This window comes from Emydura macquarii, unplaced genomic scaffold (assembly GCF_026122565.2).
Source record: "Emydura macquarii macquarii isolate MOO-44397 ecotype Brisbane River unplaced genomic scaffold, CSIRO-AGI_Emac_v2 contig_705, whole genome shotgun sequence".
NCBI lineage: Eukaryota > Metazoa > Chordata > Testudines > Chelidae > Emydura > Emydura macquarii.
In genome coordinates this window covers 16981034-16994102 of record NW_027130842.1, presented here as the reverse complement: position 1 = coordinate 16994102, position 13069 = coordinate 16981034, and the positions used below count along the sequence as shown (strand labels likewise).

Here is a 13069-nt window from a genome sequence, read left to right as displayed (position 1 = left end):
TTAGGAAAACAACTCTGCAGCATTTTGTTCTTCAAGAATAATTCTCAGGTAGAGAAAATGTGTTGGTTATTTTTAAGCACTGATTAGAGATCTGTTAGCAATCCAGAAGTTCAGAGCTAGGGATATTCTGGATATTTTAAAATGTCAATGAAAACTGCCAAAACTCTTACCAACTTTTCCATTTTTCAGCTATCTTAAAGTTGAAGCTTGCCAGTGTTACAGTCCCCTTCTACCAACTTTCCCACAAGACTAGCTAGCCCTGAGGGAAAAACTGTTTCGTAAGCAAGAAGTCCAATTTCTTGCAATTTACACACCACTTTAAAGACCCATAATTTAGGCATATGTATTTATCATTGTATGGATTTTCCAGTTAAGGCTGGCCAACAGCTGCTTCTTCTTTGAAAAGTAATACGTTATAAATATGGATTCCACATTCCCCTACAATACTGTATTAGAGGAAGATTCTTGCTTGATGAAATTATACTGGCCTCATCCACAATCCTAATTTTTTTTTTCATCTCAACATACAGAGGAGTATATGGAAAGCATTGTCTTCTGGATTAGCAAATGTACAACCGTTCTAATGCACCCCTTTCTTTCTGTCCCTTCCCATTTGGGTGCTACAGTGTGTTCATTGAGCTGGATTTAAACAAATTTTACACATCTGCTTTTGTGTCCATTTTTTGTTTCCACTTTTAAAAGGCCAAGGAAGCCCAAGATGACCTAGTGAAGACAAAAGAAGAGCTACAGTTGGTAATGACTGCCCCACCTCCACCCCCTACCTATGAGCCAGTGAATTACCATGTCCCTGATATCTTGCATGATGAAGGAACAGAATATTCAGGCTACAGTGCGGAGTTCTCAAGTGAAGGCATCTTGGGTGATCGCAATGAAGAAAAACGCATTACTGAAGCAGAGAAGAATCAGCGCGTACAGAGGCAGTTGATGGTAAGAAAACAAAGTTATTGGGAGAAAAAATTAGACAACTTGCTGAAAATTGAGCCCTGTTTAAATGCACAGCTATTCCAGTGTGGTGTATGTAAAATAAAGGCTCGTCTGTATGGAACTTCAGTTAGCAAGCCAGGCTGTAAGTCTGCAGTATGCTCACTGTCTGGACCCTGCTACAGCACATTGAAAATTCACAGTGCGTGCTATGGAACTGTTAGTGCATGGGAGCAGGGTCCATATGCCCACTTGGCATGTGGCAGGCTAGTATGGTGTAGATTTACACCCTGGCTTGCCATGCATTAAATCTCCATGTAGACAAGTCCTAGGAGAAGACTTGAACAATGAGCAGTTTGTGCCTGTGCTCTAACATGATTGATTTTCATGCAATACATATGGGCTTTTCTCATTATTCAGACATTGGGGATGCACTTAAGATTCTGGTACTTTCAGATACAGTAGCTACAGTGGGCTTAGTCAGCACATTGTAATACTCAAAATGTCCAAATCTCCAGTTCACCCATTTCCTTCAGTACTCTTCTGCATCCCACTGTCAGATGCCTCTAAAACATTATTAATCCTTGACTCTGTCAAACTCTTGAGATGCAAGGTCTTTCATGTGTTACCCATTCTGTGCTTAATGTTGCAGACACTGACAGATGAGCTGGCCCAGGCCAGGGATGAAAACAAGAAAACCCACAACGACATGATCCACACAGAGAATATGCGACAGGGACGTGACAAGTACAAGACGCTGAGGCAGATCCGACAGGGCAACACTAAGCAGAGAATTGATGAATTTGAGGCTATGTAAACACACTTTACAGCCAAGAAGGCAAGACTATGGGAAAGGCAGATTTTATCTTAAGGTCTGCCTTTTCTGACGGGGTCGCTGTGTAACATCTAAATATGTATAGCTATCAAATGCTCCAATCCCTGTCAGCTTATCCTCCAGTTTTTACTTCTAAAATGTGGTGACTGCTCATTCAGTATGTCAGCCAAGCAATTAATCCTGGTAACTTTTGCTCATTCATATCTTAGTGCCAAAAGGCCTAAAGTCATGTCCATTTTTTGTTTCCAAGCAGGGTTTATTTTAATACTACATCTTTCTATACATAAAAATACTTATGCTGTGATAGATGGTACATATGGATTCAGCTTTTTAATTAAAAACAAAATGCTGTAGGTAAATTTTGTGCCATATATCTTTGCATTCTCTAAGTACAGCATTTAACCAGTCTAATTCTACATTCTGCTTTGTCAAAGATCTGTAGGTCCTTCTTTATAATTGTACAAAACGGTACCAGAACCATCTGACAACCTGTTATTTCTACATACAAGAAGTGTTGAGGGGTTGTTTTTGTTGCTCTGTTCAATTAGAGAAATTCCTGCAGTGATCACTCAGAAGAAATGCAGTACAGGAATACTCTTTGATACCCTCCTAGGATAGGTAGACAAATATTCTGTTGGACTCATGCACTTGATGTGTTATATACTCCAGCTTAATTACTGATCAGCTGTAGTGTAGTATTTATATATAAATATAAGTGATAAATATGGATTGTAACACTAGTTTTAAAAAGGGAAAGGTTTTCCTCTGTATATTTTGTTACCTTTTTCAGATTTAATATTAAAATGAATTGCATATGTAAAAAAAATTTGTCTAAACAATATACTTAGTCTGTGCTACAGAAGCAGTGTATGACACTGATTACTTGCTATAAAACATTTGTAAAGATGATTTTTTTTACTTCAAAGAAAATTGTGATATATGCATGTGATTCAGTATATACAATCTTACTGCACCTATTTTTTCTAACCAATTTTCTAATTTTTTTAAATATTTGATTTAACGTTTCAGACTCCAACCATGAAGGGACTGTTTGTTTATATTCCTTCCCCCCTCTTAATAGAGAGACTTAAGAGCATTTGTAGACTTCCCATTACTCCTACCCACATCTGAAAATTTGTTAGACTGTCACAGTATGTGGTTGGTTCTGCTCCTCCATTTACAACTCCCATGCTGCTTTATACTCAGCGTTAAACCTTTATATCAAGGTATGGGTTTTTTGCAACATATGAATATAAATAAAAGATCTGCAAGGTAACAAAGGAGTTGAAGTTCAGTGTGTTTTGGGTGATGCATGGAGTGTTTAAACCCAGCAGAACAGTGCTGGATGTTTGCTAAAATGTCAGTGCAGCTCTGCATTTCTGACTTTGGAAATATGAACTTGCAGTTGGAGCTTTACAGTGAATGTCCTTAGGAAAAAAAAACACATTATCTTCTAGTGAGGGTGGGGGAAGAAGAGGAAATGAGACTTTGAGCTAGAGTAGTTTCCCTACCCCACAGAAGATGCATCCAACAGGAAATGACACTTGATCTTAAACTACCCATCTCCAGTGGGAAAACGCCACACACCAAATCACTACTCATTCTAATGTAGGCTTGCTTTTGGCAGTCTGACTTGCTGAGGCTAACAAAGACCGCCATAAAGATGGCGTTAGCCACAACAGCCTCTTTTGTCTAAGCCTCTCACTGGTACTTACACATCTTCATTGGAAGGAGTGCAAATTTTGTAAACAAGTGTGGACAAGGCTTTGGCCAAAAGGCTGACCTGTGTGCTCTCCAGACTGCTGCCACTCACTCAGGCATGAGGCTGACTTGGGGGAGTGGTGCCCCATTTGCTGAGAGTAGGAAAACTGCTGCCTCACTAACAGCTCATTTCCTCCCCTCCTGTAGCTGCCTTCACCCAATCCTAGAGCAGCTTCTCTGCATCCCCCTGAGTTTGGCTGTGTGAGAAGTGACACTTCTGCAGTCCCCTGAATTGGCTCTGCAGCCTCAAAAGCATTTTGCAGCCTCTGAGCTCTGTAAGGGGAGGAGATGAAGTAACTAGCAGTAGCACCAACCCCTCTTCCCATGGCAGCTGCTACCACCACCATCATTTACAAACTTCCACCCACCCACCCCTATTCCCATAGTCTAGAGCAGATGTTTCCAAACAGTGCTCCATGGAGCATCAGATCACTTGCTGGGGTCTGTAGAGAGCTGGCTGCCCACCAGCTAACTCACATTAAAATACAGGAATAAAAATGCTTTTCTTCTCCTTGTTAGCAACTGCTTTAGTTGCTATAAGGATGGGGAGTTGTTAATGACCCCATCTTTATTAAAAACATGGCCACACTATGGGGGGAAAAACTAAATCTCTTCTGCAGAGTACTTGGTCTTTAGTCAGGCTCCCTGAACATGCATATCCCGTTGTTCCTTCCCTCTGCTGTAGCAAGTTCCAAACTCTCTTGCAGTCCCAAGATATTCAAGTGACTAACATCTGGGAGAGTACCTTATGCTTGCTTTCTTGCCCTCCAGCATTCTCCTTCTTACCATCTTCTTGCTTTTAACAATTTTTTGGTAAGTATACTTCAAACAACGTGCAAGCTAGAATCCACCCATGTGTCATGGTTTCCTAAGAGAACGTGAAGAAGTTTCACCTGTACTCAAACAGCTTTAACCATAGTAACATTTTTGGTAACAAGTGTCAAAGTAACTCAGGAATTACCACTTCCCCTTTTGTAATACATACTACAATAATGCATCATTTAATCCTCAAAACCCACCACATTGGAGCTGGCTACTGATGTTTTACCAGAGGTGTTCACAATGAAAAATCACCCATAGGCGTTTTTAAATTAAACACTCCTTCAGTCAATATTTTATTAGTTTCATAATGAATCTAGTTACACAGTTCTGTTTTACTTAGATACAGGTGGCTATGTAGAAGCTTCAAAGGAAAAAAGCCTTTAACTTTCTATTTCTGATGTTAGAATTGAAGGGTTTTCAAAATCCCCCAAAGTGAAGTTTCATGTCAGGTTTTCTGCTTACTTGTAGAGAGCTCTTTTCAAAGGGTACGTTTCTTTCCAGAAGGCAGCAGTGACCATGGAGCATGCTGTGCAGCTTAACCTTGTTGTACAATACTTTCTTCCGCATGTGAGCAGTTGGAGAGGGTGCTTTTATCACATTGGTGGTGGTAGGATTTAAATGTCTGTCTTTGAATGCAGAGTAAGTGTAATATCTATCCAAATGTTTGGACTGTTGAGTATTTTCTGCCACTGAAGTTTTGATTGGGGGTCTGAATCCAAGGTGCCAGATGGTGGTTCTATAGGAAAGTTGAAACAAAAGGGTAAGGCCAAGTCTACATGAACATAGTGACAATTAGGGCTCTTCCCAGCTCTTTTACTGTCTGCCCCAACTAACATATAATCTCTCTTCTCTATCATTTCTTCTAATCCCTTGTCTCTCATTATATATAACTCCATCCTGTGACAGTTCATGTATCTAACTATTTAATTCATTACCGTGGAGACACCATGTATTCTGCAGTGAGGACGCTGGTTTCTATGGCACTCCAGGGCTGCAGATTGGAGATGTTGTGACAACTCCATATAAACAAGTGTTTGATGTAAATATGAGAAATACAATCAGCACAGCCATTCTTGGGTTTATTACACAATATATTTTAAATTGTACCCTTGTTTCCAATATCTTGTTGTAACAGTCAATTGTGTGTGAGGAAGCGGGAGATTGTCAGTGGGCTAGGGGGGTTGAGTTTCTGGTACCCAGAGGCAGTTTAGGATAAGTACTCTACCTCCATGCTTCTGCTAAAATGATCAGCAGTGAAATCATTAACTAGGGATATCCACTGTCTCTTAGTTTTCATAGTCCCCCACTCAGACAATTGAGCTGTTAACAACTATGAAAGATGGGGTTTGATTGACAGCAGGCAATAATGCTTTGGCTTACATGCAGTTCACATTTTTAACCATGAAGTTTACAGATTTGTTTTAAAGGAAGAGGTGGATTCTGCAACGAATTCCATGCCTAAATAATTATATTGTGCTGTCCCATTTCTAAGTAGAAGAATCTCCTGTCTTAAAATCTACTTCAAAGCATGACACCCACTGGTACAATTAGTCTGGTACTCTGCAACAGCATGAACCTACAGTCAGTGGCATGCCAGTGCTGTGTTTGGTGACAAAATGAAAATGTGTGAAATGCTGTTGAATGCGCATACAAACCTTTAAAAATCCTTATAGGTGAGCCTGCACAGCAGTTGTGTGCTAGTCCTGCTAGAGCCAGTGTACTAAAAATAGCAGTGTGGGGTAGCTACCTGAGTCCAAACCTCCCCAGCTCCCTAGTATGTACTGGCAGGGCTAGCCCAAGCCTGTTGCACGTGCCGCTGTAGCTGCACTACAATCTTTAGCACAGTAGCTTGAGCAAAGCAAGTCTGTTTGTCTAGCTATGCTCAGAAGCCCATTTCTAGCTGCCCTGTAGACCTACGCTTGATCTCACTGAACAAAGCTAATGAGGCTGAGCCTTTGCCAGATGAACTCATCCCCATAGGAAAAGCCTAAGTAAAGGTGTCCTCAAGTTCAACTAATCAACTGCAGAGACGCAGCAAGGTTGTTCAAAGGGCCTTCTACTGCCAATACCAGCCCTGGCTGCAGTGCCTGCAAAGGAGAAATCTTGGAGTGGAACAGCTGGGTCTATAGCACTTGGATTAAGGTAAATAGCAGCTGGGGGCGAAGTCTGCATATTAGCAGAGTCTGGCCAGTGCCAACACTCAGCTAAAACCTTATACTATTAGCAAAAGTGTCTTTAAGACACAACCTTTGGCTGTGATGGTCTAACCCCTCACTATCAAATGGGTGTTTCTGTAAGACAGAAACCAAAGCACTTACATCAGAGGGGGGAAAAGGCTAGGTTGAGAGAAGCAGGGAGAGGCACATCTGACAGAGGCTGGCTTGTCATTAAGATAATGAAAGCTAGGCTACTTAGTGTTAATGTTGCTACTCAGGTCTATAGAAAACTGCCCAGTTGCTAGGTGCCCCTGGAGAAATTTGCTGCAGCATCTGCTCTTTGCCCCCAAAAGCTAAGATTTCATTAAATAAAGAGCCCACACCTACCTTATTTATAATTATTTGTATATGCAATTGGTTGCCCCTGCCTTTCCTAGGTCTGCTGTCTGTGTTCTAACTAGGGGCAGGTTTTGGGACCAGCAGCCCCTTGTGCCCATTTGGAGCTCCATTGACTTCAGTGGCACTCTTCACTGGCATAAAAAGTGAAGCACGTGCATAAGCATTTGCAGGATCAAGGGCTAAGACTGGCAGTGCTTCAGGTCAAGGGCTGTTTCTTTGTGTGTATTTGCACAGCACCAATGCTGAATGGGCTCTACAGCTGCTATTGCATTGTAAATAATTATTGTGTAAAATTAGTTTTGGAATGTTTCCATGTGTCTTCAACTTTTTAATAAAGAAATACTTACTTGTGCTAAACCTGGCTCCCCCCAGGAACCGGTCATTTGAGCCAAAAGATGCCTGGTCCCAGACAGCCAAGTCCAGACAAGATTGCTGTAGCTGAGAGGGGGTCACGCCATCAAAGACAAAAAGGTGCTTCCACTGAGGGCAGGCTTCTTTCTTCAGGACAGGAGACTTTTGTTTTATCTGACGTTGGTCCGGGAGAGTGAGACAACTGCCAAAAAGGAATAAAGTAGATGCTGGTGAAGTTACTGACCTAAAAGATATTACCTCACCCACCTCGTCTCTCTAGGTGAATCTCACAGGCAGGGGCGGGAAAGCATTTAGTCTAAGAAGACAGGACCTTCTTATTGGTGTGCCTTGACTGTTAAAGTAAGGGAGAAGTGCAAAATAGTGACTTATTGAAACCACCTTTTTTTTTTCCCCTCTCAATCTTGGGCTTGATATCTCCCATTGAAGCCATGGGCTCTATTCCCATTAACGAATGAGCGCTTTTGGCTCTGCTTCCAATTATCAGTGACCACAGTAGCAGCCCTTGCTTCCCAACAGCAGCTGCTCCCCAGCCCATCCAAGAGTAGTGTTTCTCTCACTGACAAAACTAAAGAGACCATTCCACAAAGGGTATATGCACCCTCTGGCAAGGTACTCTTATCAGATATGAGACCTACAGGCATACTTCACTCCAGGTATCCAATATCCTGCCTCAAGCAGTCTATGATGCTTGATTGTAAGAAGACCCCCATGCAATGCTCTACATTGGAGAAAAATTCCTTCCTGACCCCTGAGGTGATGGAGCAGGAAATGTGATTAGTTCCATCTTCGCCTACTCAGTGAGAACATGGCAGGAAGGTAACACAAAACAACAGCAAAGCTGACTGCATGGGATACGTGTTTCTGTGAGACAACTGAACATAACAGTGGTTTCGCATACAAAACTGAAATGACAGCTTTCACCAAGTGCACCCTTCCTAGTCACCATGAGGAAGGCAAGATGAGAGTTCTCCAACAGATATGTACATGTCACCTACATCAGAATGTTTGAATTAGTCATAGTAATAAAAGAACTCTTCTGAAATGCCTAGAATGAGTAGGATAATACCTTACTTCTCTCAGTGGGTACAATTCTGTAATTCATTTTGCAACAGCACAGCTCAAAGCATGAATTAAGGCAGGAGTGTCTCCCCTCGCTTGTTATTTGTAATCACAGTTCTGACATGTTTTCCTTTTACTGCTTCAGAACTTGACATTTAAATACTTTGACAGCTGCAAAAACCTCAGTATTCAAAGCCGAGATTAAACCTCAATAACTGGTGGAGTCGCCACAAATCCTAAATCTGTCTCAACAGGGCCTGAGAGTCAGATTACGTGTTCACTAGTGTAAGTAAAGGGGCCACAGTCAGCGGAGCTACTTGGGTAAGTGCTCACCATCAGCATGAGAAAGTCTCCACAATCTGGCTCCATACACGTGTGTAATGACTCTTACTCAAAGATCTACTCACTGGCATGTGTTAATGTTTAGCTCCATAAAGATTCCAAAGCTGAAGTTTTAAATCTCAAACGTACCCTTGAACAAATGAGTTCAAAGTGCCACCAGCTCTCATCACGGGCAAGTTCTTGGCCCCAAGGACCACAAGGTGAAGCTGGCCATCAGTACATGCTGGGTCTTCTCGCCCTAAAACAGAAGCATTGCTTAGAATTATCAACCAATATGGGTAAATGATTGACTAGTTAACACAGGGCTACGGGAATGTTACTAAGCACTACTGCCGAGAAGTGAGGCAATGTCTTGTGTGTGCTGAACTGCAGAGATGTTTTAGACAGTCTCAGAAGTTTGAAGCCACTTCTACAGTGTGTAATTAAAAAATAATGGGGAGAGGGAAATTAATGGCATTATGATGAGGAAGATTTACCATGCAGGGCCTGTTCAAAAGCCAGGCCCCAACTGCACCTGTAGAGAGCAGAAGGGACAATTCACTCCCCATAGTTTTACTCTGAGGCAGAACCAGCAACAGGGGCAACTGGCACAACCCAGGATATGATGCACTTTGCGTGCGTGTGAGAGAGAAAAAAAGTGATTGACAGAGGAAGAACACATTGGTGAGTGTAGAAAGGAGAGAGGGAACAGACAGCATGTGGGAGGAGGATTGTACCAAGAAGGGAATGGTGGCTGGGATACAGGGAGATCCAGGGGACAGAAAGAAATAAAATTAACAACTGATTTGATCTTTCCACTATGTCCTTCCTGCCGCTATATGAGGAGATCTACTGTAGGTGGCTAACAACAGCTAATGTAGCCTACTCTAGAGCTCTGCCCTGCAGTGCTTACTATCAGTCAGTGAATAAAATAATGTGAAGTTGTTCAAGTCATCGACTTCCCTTCCTCCATCAGGGATTGCACCATCTCCAGAAACCGAATCCCAGTTAGAACAAAAAGTTAAACTTAAATCCGCTGAGGGAACAAAAACAGTCTGAGGAGGAAGCCCAGAGTAGTAGACACTTCCCCATCCCCCAATGTATCAAAATTGACAGTCTCTAAAACTGACAGTTCAGAGGGGTCCTGGAGTGCAGTAACTGGCCTGCTACAGCTCAGGAATGAGATGAACTGGCAGAGATCTGAGGGCACAAGCTCTGAGTGCACTGTTCAAAAGCCACTTTAATAAGCACTACATTTATACCTGGTTTTTTGGTGTGAAAAGGAGAAAAATGTGAGAACGACATGTCTGGATTTCAGATCATTTTACCAAATTTTTACTTTATTTTAGAAGACTTCTAGCTGTTTATATAAGCACAACACTATACATGCCACAATACGAAGTAACTATTGAGTCAAGCAGGAATAAACCCCCATGCGGGCAGTGTTCATGCCCAGATGCACAGACACAAACACTTCCTTTGCTTGTCTCAATGTTTTCATAGCCAGGGTAATTCACACAAACGATGTACCTCCTTTTATCTGCTCTTCATAGTGGCATTTTTTAGACTGGGATGGTAAGATCAGTTTTGCACACACCAGAAGTTCTCCATTGTACTGAACCAGGTTGTCTTCGGGCTTTTCAGGCTGAAGAGAGAGAGACACAAAAGTCTATTACTAGGTTCGTTCTATACCACCACCATTCTCATTGTTTATCTGTATCTGGAACATTCCTGCCCATAAGCTGGTTTTGGCAGAGCTGGCCTGTTACATCAAAATTTCATCCTTCCTCTCCATGATCAAAGGTGGCTCTGTGACAGCTTTTACGATACACTGTTTTTTTAAAAGACAAATCTTTTGGAAAATTAAAAATAATAATGATAACCTAAAGCCTACGAGTCACCTTTGCTTTAAGCTGGTACCAATTGAACGACTGTGTTGAATTGTCTTCAAAATTCCAAGAGGCCAATGGAACAACCACTTCCCCAAGGAAGACCCTTCGCTTGAGTGCTCCTGAGTGCCACACAGATATTTGAAGCTGTCTTGTTTCCAGCTGGGAGTATTCAATCTTATACTAGAAAGATAAACAGCAGTACAGGATTAATGAAAGCACAGATGCACAAACAAGACCCAACCACAACACAATCACGGGACTCTGCTCATAGAAGGCCCAGGAATGGACTTGCTAAAGGCATTGCAATCTAAATTGAGCTGCATTATCTGAGATGGAAATGGGAAATCTCCATATTGCCTGCCCACACTATGCTTGTCTCTAACCAGTGCACTGGTCCCGCACTTCTAGAACACTGTATTCTCTCACTTTTGACATTACAAAAATAAAACAGGACCAAATAATGTCATTGCCTGTGCTGCTAACACCTTAGATTAATAACCTGAATTTAAATAACTTTTCACCCTCTTCGTTCTTCACTTACTTTTTGCACCTCACTCAAGTAAGCCAGCAATGCTGGACAGGCCAATGTCACTTTATAGTAGCATAATCCAGGTGTACTTCAGTCGGCAGCACTGTGCAGACTAATGTTTAAAGTGAAGAAAAATAACTTAACTGAATTATTTTTAAGAATCACAAAACCAGTTCTCTTCACGGTGGGCCCGATCCTCATTTACTTGACATCCCCTTTGCACTGCTCTTGCAATGTAAAGCAGAGTAACTGTAATTTACTGTTGCTTTAAGTCCCTTGACATGGCCAGAGCAGAGTAAAGGGGCCTCAGTGGAAATGAGAATGAAGCCCATTACATTCTATAAAAACCCTCTTTTTTGTGTTATCAAATCTAAGTTTGGGTCCTAAACCTATTTAATGGCATCCTTTTAAGATGCAGGGACGAGGTCCCCCATATGACTGCACACTATCTGCAAAAAACAAAAGCACAGAGGCCACTGTCTGGAAATGACCTGTACTGTTTGGATTTATGGATTGGATGGTGTTTGAAAAGCAAAAGAGCTGATACCCTGCCAGAGCTGTAACGCCTTCCTTTGCCAGCTGCGCACTGCGTTAGAAACAGGCCACGTCTCAATGGCAACACAGCCCTGAATCTTTCCTGGAAATGGATTGTGCCAAAATACAGTGACCTGTTCCTTATAAACAGGAACTACTGGATCATCCACTCACATTGTTAAATGAAACATGTTTATGAAAAGTACACATACAGGGGTAGAGAAAAATGTTGCAGTCATGGAGCTTCTCTGCTGCCCTGGTGGGGAGCTCCAGTGGAAGTTTTGGCTGAGTAATGGCTGCAGGGTTGGGCCCAGAATCTGGTTTCAGTGTCTTGTATCATGAGGGAGGTCTTGAAAACACCACATTGTCTCATGGTTCCCTCACACAGTTTAGAAGTATTTCCCATTCCCATCCTTATATTCTCCACTGCAGACTGCGCAAGACCCTACCCTATTTCATTTTGTAAACCTACAACAGTACGGTAATGGCCCAAGTGCTTCATACCCTTCTCTCACTGTGGAGTGTAGAGGGGAATAAATCTGTGCAAAAGGCCATAGTGGGGCCATGCAGAAAGGGAAGCGGCTATATTGGACACTTCTCCACTCCACAGAACTACCTTTGTCCTTCTCTGCAAAACATCTTAGAGGCCCAAAGCTGGCATGGCAGCAGTGAAGGGAGAAGACACCCCAAAATTGTGGTTGATCTGTAGGAAAAGCCTGCTGCACGTTCAGTGACTTCCCTCTGCACAGCTCTGCCAACAGCCAAGGGGTACTAGTCGTGCCATACTGCCACAAAAGGGGGAACGCTGCAGGGAAGCATAAAGCAGGGGGAGTTCTTTTGCAAAGCTGGCCCAAAATAGGGTCCAAATCTGGGGCTTTCCTCTGCCTTTTGAGATCCTCCCCCCAACCCCCATGACCCACTCCATACCCCTGCTGGTTCTGTGGACTCAGAAGAGGGGCAAACACTACAGCTTTATTAGAGACAAGGAGTTTTGGGCATCCATCTTTCCCGTCCCATGCAAATGACATCAGATTCCACAGGGGCACTTACTACCTTGCATGCCATTGCAGCTATACAAAGAAGGTGAGGTTTAATGACCACAGTACAGGACGGAAGGTAAGAATAGCTGAGTTCTAATCCCAACTGTCAGTAACGCACTGCAGACTTAGCAAGTCATTTAAACTCAGTTTCCCCCTCAGTCAAATGGGGATAACTACTCTTACCGATTGCAGAGGTGTTGTAAGGATCCATAAAACAACACTGCAAAGCACTCTGAAAATGAAAAATTACAGCCACTCATACTCTCTACTGTGACTATTAGTTTTAAATGAATAAGTCCAAACACTGATGAATGACATCAATTGTGGTGGGGAAGAGGAAGGAGCTGACATATAGGATCTATCACTCCTTTGAGCTCAACAGGAATTTAATGGAACAACTGTGATTC

The 13069-nt window shown here is 42.4% G+C and overlaps 2 protein-coding genes across 3 annotated transcripts in view; one reads left to right on the top strand and one right to left on the bottom strand.

The window, feature by feature from the left end:
• EZR (ezrin) overlaps positions 1-4615 on the top strand; it is a 54299-nt gene extending 49684 nt beyond the window's left edge. For both annotated transcript variants that reach the window (XM_067542492.1, XM_067542491.1), the window contains exons 13-14: positions 703-948; positions 1595-4615. In XM_067542492.1, coding sequence (XP_067398593.1) covers positions 703-948; positions 1595-1759 — 411 coding nt within the window. In that variant the 3' untranslated portion in view covers positions 1760-4615. The remainder of the gene's footprint in view (positions 1-702; positions 949-1594) is intronic.
• Positions 4616-4960: 345 nt separating this feature from the next.
• Positions 4961-13069, bottom strand: part of SYTL3 (synaptotagmin like 3) — a 40596-nt gene continuing 32487 nt past the window's right edge. The window contains exons 12-16 of the mRNA XM_067542494.1: positions 10569-10739; positions 10198-10312; positions 8818-8926; positions 7263-7468; positions 4961-5096 (exon numbers count right to left, since the gene is read on the bottom strand). Coding sequence (XP_067398595.1) covers positions 4975-5096; positions 7263-7468; positions 8818-8926; positions 10198-10312; positions 10569-10739 — 723 coding nt within the window. The 3' untranslated portion in view covers positions 4961-4974. The remainder of the gene's footprint in view (positions 5097-7262; positions 7469-8817; positions 8927-10197; positions 10313-10568; positions 10740-13069) is intronic.